This window comes from Haliaeetus leucocephalus, unplaced genomic scaffold (assembly GCF_000737465.1).
Source record: "Haliaeetus leucocephalus isolate CR32 unplaced genomic scaffold, Haliaeetus_leucocephalus-4.0 Scaffold339, whole genome shotgun sequence".
In the NCBI taxonomy this organism is placed as follows: Eukaryota; Metazoa; Chordata; class Aves; order Accipitriformes; family Accipitridae; genus Haliaeetus; species Haliaeetus leucocephalus.
In genome coordinates this window covers 13,480,234-13,496,905 of record NW_010972775.1, presented here as the reverse complement: position 1 = coordinate 13,496,905, position 16,672 = coordinate 13,480,234, and the positions used below count along the sequence as shown (strand labels likewise).

The 16,672-nt window shown below is 37.6% G+C and overlaps 1 protein-coding gene across 1 annotated transcript in view; it reads right to left on the bottom strand.

Annotated features, from left to right (window-relative positions):
- The window catches only part of ADAMTSL3 (ADAMTS-like 3), a 184,739-nt gene that overhangs the window by 76,566 nt on the left and 91,501 nt on the right, over nt 1–16,672 (bottom strand). The window contains exons 5-6 of the mRNA XM_010571932.1: nt 13,734–13,970; nt 659–785 (exon numbers count right to left, since the gene is read on the bottom strand). Coding sequence (XP_010570234.1) covers nt 659–785; nt 13,734–13,970 — 364 coding nt within the window. The remainder of the gene's footprint in view (nt 1–658; nt 786–13,733; nt 13,971–16,672) is intronic.

The following is a 16,672-nucleotide window of genomic DNA, read 5'->3' as shown; positions in this document are numbered from 1 at the left end:
TCTAATTCTGATACCCCTCTTCTCTTATATTTTCAGTACTACTGAGACCTACAGAGTTACTCACAGTAAGATGCTAACGATTTTGAGAAAGAATGGCAAAATTTGAGCAAAACACACACACACAAAAAGACAAGAAATCATTATTCCCTTTTACCTTGTGCTTTTTGTACCATACAAGTAGTTAGTTAACTTGCCTCTGAAATTCAACTGTCTTTAGACACTTCAAAAAACAACAAAAAAAGCAAAGCTAAGTTGGAAACCAGGCACTTTCAGTCACGGGCCACAATTTCCATAAAACCATCTATAAGATGTTTCCATGATTTAAAAACATTGCTGCAGCATCACATATATTGCAACATGAGGATACTCTCTAAAATAAGATGTGCATCTTGATGGTTATTCCTGATAGAATGAATTGAGTAGCTCTATAAAAAAAAAAAAATGCATATCTCAAATTCTTTCCTAGCTATACCCTAATGTGTGGTATCCCTCATGGAATTTCAATAGACTAATCTAGCACAGACTTTAGAATAAGTAGCTTTGGAAAACTGCAAAGAAGTATATAGTTAAAAGGTCAACACTCTGCAATACATATGTTAATATACAAGCAGAAAACATAGTGAAGGATAAATTATCATAGGATCAATTTGCAACCTACTTTTTTCTGGTGAGACATGTGCCTTAGCTTGTCCCCTCACAAGCCTGCATGTTGAACCATCTCCTGCACAGATTCCACAGTTGTCTTCCTTGGCATTGCTCCCAAGTTGTCGATCACAGCCTACTGCCTGCCAACATCAACACCACAGTCAGAAGGAGGGCAAAGCTGTAGTAGACATGCTCAGGTTTCTGGAATTTTATTTATTATGTTATCCTTTTGATTTTATGAGCTGGCCTCATTCTATCAAAGCATATCTTGCTATTTAAGATTTTAAAAGCACACTGTCATTTCCATGATTTTAATGATGAACCACAACAACTGATATATTAAGCTATTCAAGCATAGGAAATACATGAATCGGTTTCCCACTACTTATGTGAATGAATACCATTGAGCGTTATTCTTTCCAACACAAGGGACAACTATGTTACTTACAATTTGTTTTTCATCACCTGTTTAATTATGCCTGAGAAAGGATTAATGCAATTAAATAACCCAAGTTAAATATTTAAAGGGCACTCAGTCTTCAGCTTCACAGACAAGCAGCTGTGGGCGGCGCTCATAATCTAGTGTCTTGGCCATTCATAATTTAACTGGCATGCATGTAGATCTATTTGCCATTTACATCAATGTCAATCATGTATATATTTGCTAACCAGGTTTTAAAAAACTTGGATGATTCAGTTCTCACCTTTTGATTTTTTTTTTCGTTTCTGAATATGACAGCCAATCTATAAAACTTTCCAATGATTATTCTAAAAACACCCAAACTTAAACACTGCCAACAATTCCAAAAGCAACATTTTTGAAGAGCTGTCAACTGAAAACTCTCCAAACTACAATGAAAACATTTTTACGGGTTTTCCTTTTTCTTCATATCAGTCACCCTACAAGAAGCATAGGAATGAGAATGGGAAGACAAATAAGAATAGACAACATTAACTAAAAGCACCTTCCTGCTGAAAGGGAGATAAATATTTGGCCTCACCTATATTACCCTTCACCATTTTGTAGAAGAAATTTGCAGGGAGTACCAAATGCTGAGCAATGTGGTAAAAAGCTAATCTGCAGCTTAAGGTTTTCTCAAGTCAGCCTATATGCCTCTTATATCCACACATCCCTGAGAAGTGCAGCTAATTCATCATGGACATATATATTTAACCAAACTCCAAACTGACAAATGGATAGAAAGCACTATGGAAATTCACAGTTAAAAGCAGTGCTAGAATTCTGAAATTGGCCAGCACACTCCTCTTCCTATATAAAAATGCTTGCAAGGGGGAGTCCTAGCTGCCAAGATCCACTGCATCTGTGCTATGCCAAAACTGACACACGATCCCCTTGGAGAGGTGAGGATCGAGTCCGCACGTAAGAGGCAGGGTTGGGACTTCCAGTCTGAGTTAGCGCGCACACACACACACACACACACACAGACACAAACACTGCACAAATCATGCACATCTGCTGCCAAACATGGAGAAATGTAATCTTGAAGTTTCATGTGTCTATAGAAAAGACAGCAAAGCAGCCCCACCTCCCACTCCTGCCCCTTTCCCTTATTTTCCCAATTCCCTACATCCTGCATTCTCCTAAGAGGGGGGCATTAGGAAGGACAGTTCATGATACTTTGGTTGAGAGACATGCTGCACTGAACGGCATCTCCTTACTAAAGGGTTCAGATTTACCACAGAGTTCTACATTAGCAGCACAAAATTATTTTATTCCTGCAACTGAAGGAGATCTTCATCCTATGTAGCCCAGCAAAGAGTTCATTTAAAAAGAAATAAGCAGCTCAACTGAAATGATTTAATGTTAGTGTTAAGTGTTAACAAAAACTTAGTTGTAAAAATGAAACAAATTAACTTGCATATGAAATCAGACCATCTCAGAACAGGTGCTTATTTACTACATAGAATCTATGTGAGAACACTATATTGTAATTTAGGATTGGATTAAAGATTAAAATGTTTTCACTTGAAGATGTTTTTTAACATTAGCTCTGAGTTCATCACTGACCTCCAGAAAATAACAAAAAGATTGTAAACAAATTACTCTAAATAAGCTTATCTTCCCATTTTATGAAAACACCACCATTTCAGAAACAAAAACTGACTGGGCCACTGTGTGAATCAGAAAGCAGATAAAATTTCAAGGGATATAATAATACAGTGCTCGACACATTGGCCTTAGACTTGACAACTCTCTTTCAGTTCCCAGCTCTACAACACCTTCTTTTTGACCTTTGAAAACTTCCTCTGCTTTTCAATTCCAGTCTGTGAAAGGGGTATAACTTGAATTCCCCACCTCACAGGGATGTTGCAAGAATAAATCTCCTAAAGATTCTGAAACATTCAGATGGTGCAATGACAGGGACCATACCAGTAGTTGAGAGAGTCTGTATTTCTCTTGGGTAGACTTTTAAAGTATTTATTGCTCCCCACTGCTGCTCCTGCTTTTATTCACATAAAGATACTACTAGCACCCGGAGGTAAATTGTTAGAACTACTGCAAATGTAATCTCTCCCCTGATCTCACAAACACATTTCCATTTCATCATGTAATCTCATTTTCTAAATATTTAGAATCTGTTTATTCACTCATCAATTAATTCTCAAAGGAAATTTAAGCTGCACATTGTGATACTCTGTGTGAGAAATTGCTATTTTCATTAGTTTAAGCTGTTGTATATTTGTAGACTACAGATCCTGCAACCCTTTGGTAGGAGGAGGGTATTGAGCAAGCACAGTACTTGCAGGACCAGCCCATTAAAGCCCAACATGACAGTAATAAACATACATACTGAGCTATTACACACAGTCACTATGAAAACAAACTCTCACTGCATATAACAAAAATTATACAACTGTGCAAACACAAGGCACTATTGTGTCCAACACGGAACGTAAGAAAAAAGATAATCAGCACAGCAGCATACTTTAGAGGACTGTTTCATATAGTATTATTGCTTATTTTTTAATGATACACAAATGCCACAGAAATAAAACAGGAGTGCTAGCTGCAAGGGACTTGGATGTGGGAAAAGCTTTATGGCTCCCCTGCCAGCAAAGGTGGTATGTTCAGCTAGAGGTATTCACCCTCTGTGGACTTCCTTCTGAGGTTATGTTTGTATCAACTGTTATGAATACAAGTATCAAGCAATGATATCCTGGAACACAATTCAGAAAATTACTCAAATTAGTGTCACAACTTAGGCCTGAAATGAGCACAGAATTTCAGATTTTGTTTAACATGAAGCACCCGAAAATTCTGCAGATTCTAATGTGACAAGCCTCAAATTTAGAGCTAATTCAACAAGTGTTGCAACCCTGGGATCTTAATGAGTGAACACTAGGGTGGGGTGTATTTCAAACCTGAGTGTCTAGAGTTAGCCTTTTTTATCTGTTTGTAAAACCTTGATAGGAAGCAAGGAAGCAGTATTTCTCAGACAAGCTGGGCAGCCACGGATCTCACCAAAATAACAGGAAGCTGCAAGGTATAGCCTTGCAGGCCTCAAACACATACGGTATCTTGACACCAAACATTATGAATTTAAGGTATTCATATTTTAGCCAATAACTATTAGAGAAACACAGTGTTTGATAAAACATTTTGAAGAGAGTACATGTGTATTTGCAAGCAAAGCTGCAACAAGGACAAGAAAATGATACACGGCAACAGCCTTCCTCAGTTCACACACCATCTCAGCCAGCCAAAGAGGTCTGATGATATTCATGATTAAGGTGTCTGTTAGGGTTAACTTACCCCACATTGCTCGCTGTTTACAGAGCAAAGGGATCAGCTATAAATATTAGAGGCAGATTGGGAAAACATCTGCAGACTTTTAGGGCATAGTCAGAAATAATTATATTAGGTGATTTTAACATAGGCTGCATAAATGAAACGAGTGATAATACAAACTGTAATGGAAGGATTGGGACCCTGTAAATTTAAGAAATCTGCAATCATAAATACCATAATTCAAAAAAATGATAGAAGTATTGTAATGCCTAGGTTGTAAGTGAGCTCCACAGACAGCAGGGAAAAATCGACCAATATGTAACAAAATGAACAAGAAATTTAATATAAAAAGGATAATGAGGAAATGGGTACTTGGTGTATTTAATAAATTGTCCATGATGGGATAACTATGAATTCGGATATGGCAGGATTATTTTCAGAAACAAGTGCCTGATCCATTACTATTTTTGGACAGAACCTGAATATGTTGCTTGTCTGTGTTCTTCCAAAGAAAAAAATAGAAATATGAAAGAGAATAATATTGTTTTGTCACAAGTAGCTAGGATAGAAAGCATCTGATTAAACAGTGAACAGAAATGCTCATCTGCTTCAACAAACTTCTAAACTAAACGTTAGTATGCCGGTGCTATTGTGAAAGACAATACTGAAGGGTGTTAAATATTTTGTAGCATGCTTGGAATAGTTCATGTAGGTTCAGAAAGGCAAAGGAAGAGCAGAAGGTCAGGGTATAAAATTTTGTAATACAGATGAAAGAGAAAAATGAAATTGCTGCTGATATGTTAGAGATGACTATGGAACGTTACAAATACTTTTGCAAATATGAATCCAAAAATCACTCAGAAGCTCCCACAGCTGTTTCTTTAGCTCTTATTAACTTAGTAGGGTTTCAGCTGAGGCATTAGAGTTGAACAGAGAAATTAATATAGCGTGTTAATTTTGATTTGTGAAGGTCAAAGTATAATCTGTTAAATTCAAGGATCTTCCTTTCTTAAGGAGATGTTTATAATTAACTATTTTGAGAAAATGGACAGGACTGCAAGGTGACAGATTTTTGACTAAGATTCCAATATGGCAAAAAAACACACTGTAGTGAAATACTCGGCAAATCCCAAACCCCCTTCAGAGTCTTCTCTTAATAAACATAAATAGAAACATGGACTAGAATTGCCAATGCAGAGCCCAGTGCAGGATCAGGTTTTCAAATTTCAGCTTCTGCTTGTTAGACCATTGCTTTAAACCTGCTTAACTGTGTTACTCCCTCAACTGACCACTCACCTCCACCTGCAGGCACTATCTTTCAAAATAGGCACAACACCATTTTTTGTAGAGCACTTTCCACAGAGGTGAGTTGTCAATTATAAAAATGTTATATGTCAATTACAAAAAAAATGTTTCTGGGATTCTAACAACTCAAGATTATATACTTCAAATAATGAAACTGAAGATATACCTATGCTCTACAAAAGAAGAATACTTATCTGAAACATGAGTAAAACCAGAGATCTGTGCATAACCAGCACCATTTGTTAAGTGTCATTATTACGATCAAAAGCATGACATTATACACAGCAATATATATAATTATATACAGTATTTCTCTTTAGAAAGGGGCTCCCACCCTTCTGTGGTACTCTGGACCCAGAGATCCAGGTACAGCCAGAAAAAACAAACATACTGAGTTCTCCTAATATAAGTGGCCACAAAAGAATAAATCATTGCTGTTTTTATTTGTGACAGATACATAAATTCTACGAAACGTTAAGACTGAAGTTGCACTACTGCCATTCTTTCTTTACCTACTGTGTCTTAGACTAAGCTCTGTAGCAGATAGACCGTTTAAATATTTAGCAATGTGATGTTAAATACGATATCATTTTCTACTCTGACTAATAAGTTTTTGATTGATATAGACTCTCACTTTTCAGCAATTCCATTAAAATGATAAGTTAAGTTATGTTTTTCAGTGTTCTATGTTTACTCGAGGAACTGGCAGCTCAACGTAAGGGAGTGATGCCCTTTATTAATGTGATTTGGTTTAATAAAATAAAAATAGAAAATCAATTCCACAACATCTCAGTATGACATAATTACCATCCCCCAATGCTTGGGGAAATCCAGATGAAGGCTACTCTGACTACATTCATATTAGTGTGCTTTCACTGGCCTGGCTATTTCAAAGGATGCACAACCATGTGTACTCATGAAGTAGAGTGCTAGCGGGATTTTAATGCAAACACACAGATGGCATTTAGTGAAATTCAGCTGAAGCAGAAAAGCCAGCAAATAATTTAAGGGGAAGTACCCAATGTGCTTAAAATGTAAAAGAAATATTAAAAATGTAAAAGAACTATTACATTTGTGCTGAGCAAGGAACTGCACTGCAAAATGCACAAATGGAGATGATAATTATACTTCTTCACAAGAATGTGACAGAGTTATTACGCAGGACATTCTTTTCCTCAAGGGTTGAACAGTCTGTAATTATCCCAGTACATGTTGCCCAGTAGTTTTTGTTTTAAAATCAGCTAGCAACAGATCTGTTATAGCAGTATCTCAGTAAGCGAATCCTGTATTGGTTGGACCAGTGATCTGCTGAAGGGTGGCAAAGACACTGTGGACTAGGTGCAATTGGGTTTTCACTGCCTATGAAATTTGTCAAGACATAAAAAATATAGAATGAAAATACAATATTACACCAAACAGATCCAATGAAGTAATGCGACTGCCCTGCCACCAGGATAGTAGTACTCGGGTTGTTATAACCAAACTACTTATTTCAGCTTCACAAGAGATCAGAACTAAGATAAAAATGGAACAAAAGCATCCACATACTTCTAAAGGTTATCAGCATTGCCCAAAATACAAGATAACCTCAGAACTATTTCTGGCAAAAATATCTCCTCCTAGTCTTGTGACTTGACTAAGAAAGGACACATTTTATTTCAACATTTACTAGTAAAAGAAGAAAACAGTGAAAAATCCTTACATGCTCAAAAAGATAAATCTGTATTGCAGTTTATTAGAATCACTCTCAATATGGAAAATTAAAATCGTCGGGGTCTTGGTGAGAAAAAAAGGATTTCTATTTCTACAAACACACACCACAAAATCAAAAACTTAGAGAAATTAAGGCTGTATTTGACTGTACAGTCACATGTGCTATCGCAGTACATGGATCTTATTGCATCAATGTCAGCTATTTGCTGCATTTTCTCCTGCTCTACTTGTCTTAGCACAGAATCACAGTAGAGGCAGATGTTAGGAATGTCTGCATCCACACAACAAATAGTTAATTTTAAATATGGCTATGGGAATTTACGGTAATAAAAACATGAGTATAAAACCTGTCATGTGAAAATCCTGCTCTGTCTTAGTCAATATTTTCCATGTATCTTTGCCCTGCTGTAAAACCCTGCTGTCATTCAAAGCCCATCTATTCATTTACTTTGCAGTCTCTGCTCACATCCTTTGCTTTGTGATAACTTCAGCTTGCACTTTATTTCTACACAGATAAAATATGTCCCTGGAGAGAATATAAAGAAAAAACTCCCACTGCCTCTTTCCCATGCTCATCATCTACAAGTAATTGATTCTGACAAGCAGAGGGAGAGATACCAGAATATCCCTCCAATTATCCAAGCCACTTCCTTTCTTTCTTTCTTTCTTTTTTTTTTTGATTACTTTGAAAAGCAGTGTGGAATATTAGCTTTCAAGCACCACTTTCAAACTCTGGTTTATCTTCATTGAAGATTTAACTTGGTCTGAGACATGATTTTGTCCTCACATGGTCCTGTGTCATAACTCTTCAGTTATGTCAAAGCTCAGCCTAACAAAGGCCTGATTGTGGCACAGGTTCTCACATCTCTGCATTCGAGCCAGTGCAGGTCAGTAGCAGCCCAGACAAGCTGACACAGGCCTCAGCATATGTCAATAAACAGAATACAGCCCCGTCAGGGATCTTGAGTGTGTACTCCGATCAACAGCGAATGTCCCAGCCCATCACTTCACAGCAAATGAAGCAGCAGTCCCAGTTGCCAAGCTGAACGGGTATTAGTGGCAGTGGGAGTAAGAAAATTTCCTCTGTATAAGGATTTTCAGTTGTTGATAGATGAGAAAGCAGGGAGTAAAGGCAAAGTGTGTCAAAATGCAAACCTCAGAACAGAGGCATAAAATAAGTCAGAACGATGGGCACGAGGAGACACACCATGATGTACAAATTCCCCAGCCAACCATAAAGAGGAAAAGAATGTAAAGCAATAAAAAAACCCAGAAGATAAAAAAAATACAGTGCATAAAATTCACTGCATACTAAAGGGCTCCTAAAAAGACTTTCCACATATTTCTGCAAACATTTTATATCTGAAGGCAAAAGGCTAAAGAGTGTTCTGCAATTCTGTAAATCCACTTCCATCAAATAAAACAAAGTGTTTCCAAAATATTTAACTCTTACTACAGGATCTGTCACATGCTAGAGCAGCTAACAGATTATAGGACCACCCAGTAGGGGAGCAAGTACCCTTTCCCACACAATCTCCATTTTAAAAAATACACATACACACACTCAGAGGATAGGACACAAACTCCCATTGGGCTTCTTGTTTGTGAGAATGCTTTCGAAAAAGAAATCAATATATGGAATCACATTGCTGCTTTTCTGGCTGGTCCAGCCAAGTCTCCCTTGCTATATGAAGGTGAAGTTAGCACTGGGGGATTTGAAGGTTACTAAGGCTCTAGTTCAAGACGACACCCAAATCATGAGCTTTTCTACTATCACTGCTCACATGCTTCAGGACCTTCCTAGGCTGGGAAGTAAAATCACATTTGTACAAAGCTCACTAAAACAAAACAAAGAATCACATAGGAAAAAAGAAATATAGATAAGAAACTGGAGATCAGAAGAAATCCATTACTTACATGACAAGAAAGGATAAACTTAGGCAGTAAGAAATCCCTATAGGGAGTATTCCTCCATAAGAAACAGTAGGAGGGAGAGTAAGACGATCTGAAAAGAGACATCAATTTCTAGCAGCAGTGGGCAGCTGCAAAATAAAAACAAGTGATTCCAAAAGACCTTTTTAGTGTCTGAGAGTATCCTATTATAACATGCAGTAAAAGCACACCTCTGAGTTGCCAACAATGTCATTGCAAGGGAACCACTATACTGAGGTGGATTGTGACATTAAAAGTGGTGCAAGTGCAGCCCTTGGAGGGTGGCTCCATGTGTTCGCTAATTAATGGTACCCAGGAAAGAATGCCAGGTTCAGTATAAAGGCTGACTTAACACAGAGCTACCTCAAAATCAACTCTTCCCATGAATAAGTTACTTGAGGTTTGAAGACTAAAAAGGAGAAAAAGGCAATGTGGACATTTTTTCTTATTTTTAAATATTAAAAAAAGATTGTTCATTTTGAAGAAAAAAAAGTGCTTTTTAAACTGTTATTCAAGAATTAACTACTCTGACTAACATGTGAGAAACACAGCTTTATGTCTGCAGTAACACTGGATGGAAAGGAAATATTCCTTTCTAAGTGTCTGAACACCAAACCTCCTGTGCATCTTGGGCAGTCCTTTAACTCATCTACAGGCAAAAAGATGTATCTACAGGAACCCAAAGGGAAAGTACACAAAACACCTTAAATTAGCACTTTGAGAAAGCATCTCTCAGAATAAAAGGAGTAAAGATTCCGAAGAAATTAGTAATCTGCTATGATCTTAAGTTTTAAGCACGAGCAAAGCTCCTTAAAAAAAAAAGGCACAATAGTCTTCCAAAACCTTACAGAAACTGTTTTCAGTGAAAACTCCAACAGATATTTATATCAAGCTTAAGAGTGCTTTGGTGGTGAGTGAGAGAGATACCTACTTGCCATATCACAACATGTGACAGAAAAGAACTAGCATGGCAGAAATTGATGGCACTCCACTTGACATATGGGATGTGTTCTGATGTCAGCTAAATTTATGCCATATGCTACAAAGCATAGTGTAGTGTCTGCCTTTTCTGGAACACAAACAACTTGCTGACACTAAATGGAAAGTTCACCACAGGATTTACATCATCTTTGACCTAATTGTGACAGCCTAGGACAGAACTACTCAGGCTGCTCCTTAGGACTCCAGATTTTTTGGGTGATGCATGTATTTATTGTTCAAACACATTACTCCATATTAGGAAAATTATCACTGTAACCATTTCAGGTACTGACACAAGTTAACACCCCATTCTGCATTCTGGTAGAAAAAAGCAGGTCTGCATGAATTAAAAACAAAAAACAAGGAGAGGCAGGGCCCCAAAGCAGGCGGAGTAACTGGGTAAATGTTGCCCACACATGTGTCTGACATGCAGATGTTTTTAAATGTCTCCACCCACATCCAGATGGGCACAGCAGGAATATATTATATGAAAAAATGTGTTGGGAGTTGTGCAGGGACTAGAAAAAAAAAATCAGAAGTTAAGTGTGAAAATCCTCCCGGCAGTGGAGTTTTGACCTGTCCCCATTTAACACAACAGCCCCAGATATTTGCTTTGGTAACAGAAGCAAGGCAGTAGTAGACAAAAACACGATCAAATGGTTTGGCTGAGTTAAGCCTCAAGCAACCCCAAAACATCTTATTAACTTTCCCAATAAACTTTTCCCTGCTTCACCGCCTTTAGATTTTACTTCCCCTGAAGCCTCAAACCTCCTATCCAGAGAGCAGTTTTGTCATCTCACGGTTTTCTTTGACAGAACATTACTTAGTTTAATACTGTTTGTTAAGGAAAGTGGGAATCAGAACTGAAGCTGGACAACAGGAACTCATTGTCCTTGTAAATTCATCTGCTGCCAAGGAGGGAGTCTGAACAAGAATCCAAGAGGCAGAATTAGTGATGCAGCCCTACCTTACCAAGAATAAGAAAACAGATGAAAGTGAAATCATGTTGGGGGGGGGGGGGAAGCTGAGATCTTCTAAAGCCTGCCAACTTTGAGACAATAAATGAGCAAAACCAGCACCAGTAGGAAAGGGACTCAGGCAAGCCAGTCTCCTTATACTAACTCTTTGGTGCTCGCAGGCATAAAAGCAAAGATATCCACATCAGCAGTATGACATGTTTATTTAGATGAGTTAACTGTAAAAACACTTGCCAAGTTATTTGCAGGCTGTGCCAAGTATATGTCAGAACCCAACAGACTGATCTTAGAGCAACAATTGTAGAGAATCACAATTTTGCTGTCTCTCTCTTAACAGCTGTTGACTAAATAACCATATTTTTCCAGGAAAGATTAGATGTCAATTTGTTTTCTTTTCCTGCTTGAACAGGAGTAGCAAGAAAGCTCGGAGTTGGTTTCTAAGGAAGTCCCCCACCTCCCGCAGTCTGTTTCATAAGCAACCAGCCTTTCCACTCTGCCCCCAAAACAGTCTGGAAAGAGAAAAAGGTTATTCAATGACCAGAGACTCATTTTTACCTCAATAAAGTTATCCAACACTAAATTATCAAATATAGACTTTAAAGAGGAGAAATTCTCCATTTGTGCAAAAATACTTCGGCAATAGCCAGAGACTTAAAGGAAATAAAGAGAAAGCACCTAACAGCTTATGAGGTTAGGTTAGAAATTAATTAAACTGCTAAGTCACAGCACAGGACACATCCTAAACATGGTGGTTGCTCCCCCGCCCCCGAAAGATGTTCTCTCACACTGAAAATATTTTTGTGGAATTAGAAGAAATAATGGAAAAAAAAAAAATGGAAGAGATGGTGAAAAGCAATTGATCCTCATTAACAGTGTCAAAGAGCTCCCAGTGCCTGCTTCCGGAATGACTAATTTCTTCTGCCACTACCTGGTTTATTTTAAAAATGGATTATTTAAACTTCCAAGCATTTGATGTCAGATATATACATGAATACTGCAAAATACGAACAAGAAACATTGAAGGCAGCCCTTTTAAATACATGTTCTTCACAAAATTGCATCCGCTCTAGACAGAGTGAATTTTATGCTGTGTATTAAAGATGGTAGATGTTTGAGGTCACTGTGGGAAACACAGGAAACCCCACAGCACTCTGATCAAGAGTCTCAGAAGCCTCTGAAAAACCCAGAGTTCCATTACATTCAGCAGGACACTTCTGTGCTGCAATGGACACAAACAGCAAAGGCTGCTGTAGACATACCACATACAAAAGGCTTTGACATCCTCCAGTGTGAAAGCTTGTGTTAGAAGAGGAGATATCACCAAGAATATTGCAAAAGAAACGTATTATTTGGCAAGTGCTTCCAGAGTTTACAGAGGTATATCCTATTTTAAATGTTGAACACTGTTGGACACCTCTGTGAAGTGGTATTGACAAATGCGGTCTCTTGAAGAAGAAAACTGTAAGGAATTCTTCTATTTTAGAGGCAGCAGATGCATTGTGTATTGGCATGACTGGTATTGGAACTGCAGCATACATAGAAGTCACATAAAACCCACAGCAAGGTCCAGATCATACATTAATGTTGCTGTAATCCGTGCACAAGTCTTCTGCCAAATGTGTCAAATTTTCCCCTATAATGGAGCTATTTTGCTCACTGGGCCATATCCTGCATTTTTGAGTCACACACATTTTAGGCATTTAACAGAGCAACAACCACTTGCAGAGAAAGAAAACTAATTGCAATAACATATCCAGTCTATATAAAATTGTTCTGTTCATAAAACTTAAGATTGCAATATTTCTTTACTAATGAGACATGGGCAAAGCTGGCAAGCCTCAAATATTATAACTTACTGTTTTTACACCAAATGTGTAAAGTCAATAGTATAACTCTAATAAATAATAATAATAAATATACCTAGAAATGTAGATACTAACAATCAATTTATTCAATCACAACATATACTCATTCACCCATGCAAGACAGATATACACACTCACACCTGCCATTCTGGGCTGGATCCCGTAAAAAGTCAAATTTTCTCCTTAACAGAGTTCATGAAATGCAAGACTCGGAGAAGGAGTAAAATGAAATGGAAGGCTGTGTAATTCATCACACCCTGACAGACATACTGAAGGTTAGAAAGCTGTAACTAATCTAACTAGTTTCATTAATTTTTATATGTATAAATAGAAGAGTGAGAGAATGTTATTGACATTTTATTTATATATAAAAGTATCAACAGCTAAGGCAGTCAGGAAATTCTGTGTGCAAGAGAAAGGTAAGTTATCTACAATCCATTTGGCAGTACTTGCAGATGTGTCTAAAGTAAACTGATACATGAAGATGAAAAATAACCAAAAAGTGCTCAATGTGCGAAGCGTCTCACAACCAAGGTCACAATCAGATTTACACCATGAACATACCTGGCATATTCCACTGATGCACATATCCAAGGATTCAGTATTGCAGCGAGTACCATCTAGCACTTTTGGGGCAAGCTCCACAATCAAGTTCTTTCCCAGAGCTTGACATTTCAGGGCACACGGTGCAGTAGGATCATTATACACAGGGATCCACTCATAAAAATGTCCCTGGTATTTGACATCATTGTAGGCTGAACACTGTTGTGCTCTAAAGTCACCAACATCTGAAGGGCAGTCCTAAAAACAAACCAAAGGAAGTATTTTTTTGAGAAGGGAATACTTTGCATTTGCAGTAAAGTTATCTGATGAATTACACAGAATCTGTTTGGGGAGGCTTGGTTCAAGAACCGATCTGCTATGACAAATATGCCATATTGCAAAGTTTTACTGTGTGTATTAAAAGAATTTAGGTTGCTTAATCCCTTGCTTGACGTGCAAGTTAACAATATCATGCATATTCCAGTAATAACAACATAACTGATATGAAAGGATAATTAGAAATGCTACTTTTTATGACACTATGTAGTATATTTAAAGTCTAGTTCTGTAATAAGAATTAGCTTCTAAAGGAATCTCTATATTTTAAGTGACTATAGCGAGATGGCTGACATTTAATATTTCTCTTTTCAATAGCTTTTTCTACTTAAGGATTTCTGAGTGCTCTGCACTCATTCATCAATTGATATGTCAGCGTAATGAAAGAGGTATTATTGCTACTTATACATAAAGAAGTAAAAATGTGTCTAATTGTTCAGTATTGCTCAGAAAGGGGACGAGAGCATTAGGAGGAGACACCAGAACTTTCAGTGCTTAGTCCTTTAGTCTAATTACAAAATACCTTCACTTCACGGAAGCAGTAAGGCTTACTTTGTTGAAATAAAATATACTTCAAATTGGTAACTATTGATTATATAGTTCCAGTTCTAATGAGACAGTTCCATACCTCCTCCCATACAGAGCCTCAGCGCATGCAGCTGAAAGACCACATATGAAAACTGTTTGAAATAAAATATTCTAAAATATTTTTTCTACATAAAGCATTGCACCCAAACAATGATGTTAATATTAAACTATGTTGACAGGAATGGAGATGAATACTGATTTATTCAAAAATAACCTTGGTAAAGCACTGACAAAGGAGTTAGTGTGTCAAACAATTTCTCACTAAAGACTTCATCTGAAAGTATGTCCAGTGTCAAACAGTCCATACACCAGACTGAAAGAATATTCTTCCAAGAATTCCAACTGCACATATAAGCCAGATGTGAGGCTGATCTTAACAAAGTTTTGTTTTCATTGGATATAAGACTGAAAGATTGTGATGTGTCAGCTGAACTCATGGAGCTTATTACTAAGTAGTAGTTAACAGTACTAATCCTGAACACAGCTTCAACCTTATCAATGAACTGAACCTTCCCTGAAAAAAAGCTAACGAAATAGTAAGTGCATTACACAGTACTGGAGATGAAAATATACATTAGAAATGTTCGAATTCCAGTCCAATGGCCTCAAAAATGTTGCCCTGACACCATTTTGCTCTTATGAATCTGGATGACTTGGCACTGTATTAGCTTAATACCTTGTCAATGACCCAGATTTCTTTCACCATAGAAAACAGTAACCTAGAAATGTCTCTGGTTTATTTGCAGTCTGCATAAAATATCCTCTAAATCAGTATTCTCTCTGCTGATCAACACAAGGCATTTTTTGCAACTGAGCACCAAGCAATTCACTGAGCTTTCCCAGCAATGCTTTTCGACTCTGTCCAGTGCTACACCTTACGGTGAGGACAACTCAGAACAATGCTAATACATTTTGTATTATTTTTAATCTGGGATAATACTGTTTTGAGCCATATTCTTTTTAAAAAACTATAAAATGATGGAATAAGACAAGGAGAAATTACAGTTACTGTAATTCTTTGAGAGTTTAACTTTGCAAAATCCCACAAGTGAGAGCTTCTAAAAACATTGAGCAAATACTGGTACAAACCTCCCTTATTTACTGCAGTGTCACTCCCAAGAAATTCACCAAATTTGCACTGGTGTAAATAAGAGCAGAATTTGGCTCTGACTTATCTGTCACCTCTCATTTTCCACAATAGCAAGTCTAAAAAGCAGAGAGGACTTCAGAGTTCATATGGATACCATATGGTTCCCTTCCACCATTGCAAATAGAGGAGTAGCTAAGGATAAAAACAATAAGTGGAAGTTAGATTCAGGTAAAGTTAGAAGGAATATTTTGGAGTAGTGTTATTCAGCCATGCACAGCTACATTTTCATCACAAAGAATTAAAGAGCTATCTGTAAAACAGGCAGAGCGATGGCCTTAGGCTGACTTTTGACAGGCTGTTGTTGCAATTCATTATCACTCGGTGTTGATGCAATGCCAAGACACAAACACCACAATGTCAGGATGTCAATCTGTGGTTACTGTATGTTTCTCATTGATTCAACACAATGCAGCTCCTTCCTTCCACTCACTTCCTGGCTGCTTGAGAGCAAGTGAATTCTCATCTCCCTATTCTGTTTTGGCATCTTCAGAGAACACAGAGCAATCCTGGCAGCTCGAGTCATATGCCAGTTGCACCTGCTTTATGTTTGAGCTGTGTTCAAAACCAGGAGCATAAAAAGAACATCACAAAGGGATATCAAAGGGCTGAAATTATTATCATTTACATTATATCAGCATTTGGATGGCAATCAAGTTCAGATCCCTGTTTTCCTGGAAACAGTACATATTTGTATAAAGAAAGGAGTTTATAATCTGAACAGAAAGACAACTAAACACAGAAAGGAATGTAATCACGACAACAAGAGGACTTGTACATTTCAGGTTAATTCCATTAGAGTGGGTCAGAAAAGTGAGAGGGAGTTTAAAAAATAGCAGTGAAGGGCGGGGGGGGGGGGGGGGGGGACACAAGAGGGGGGGCGGGGGGG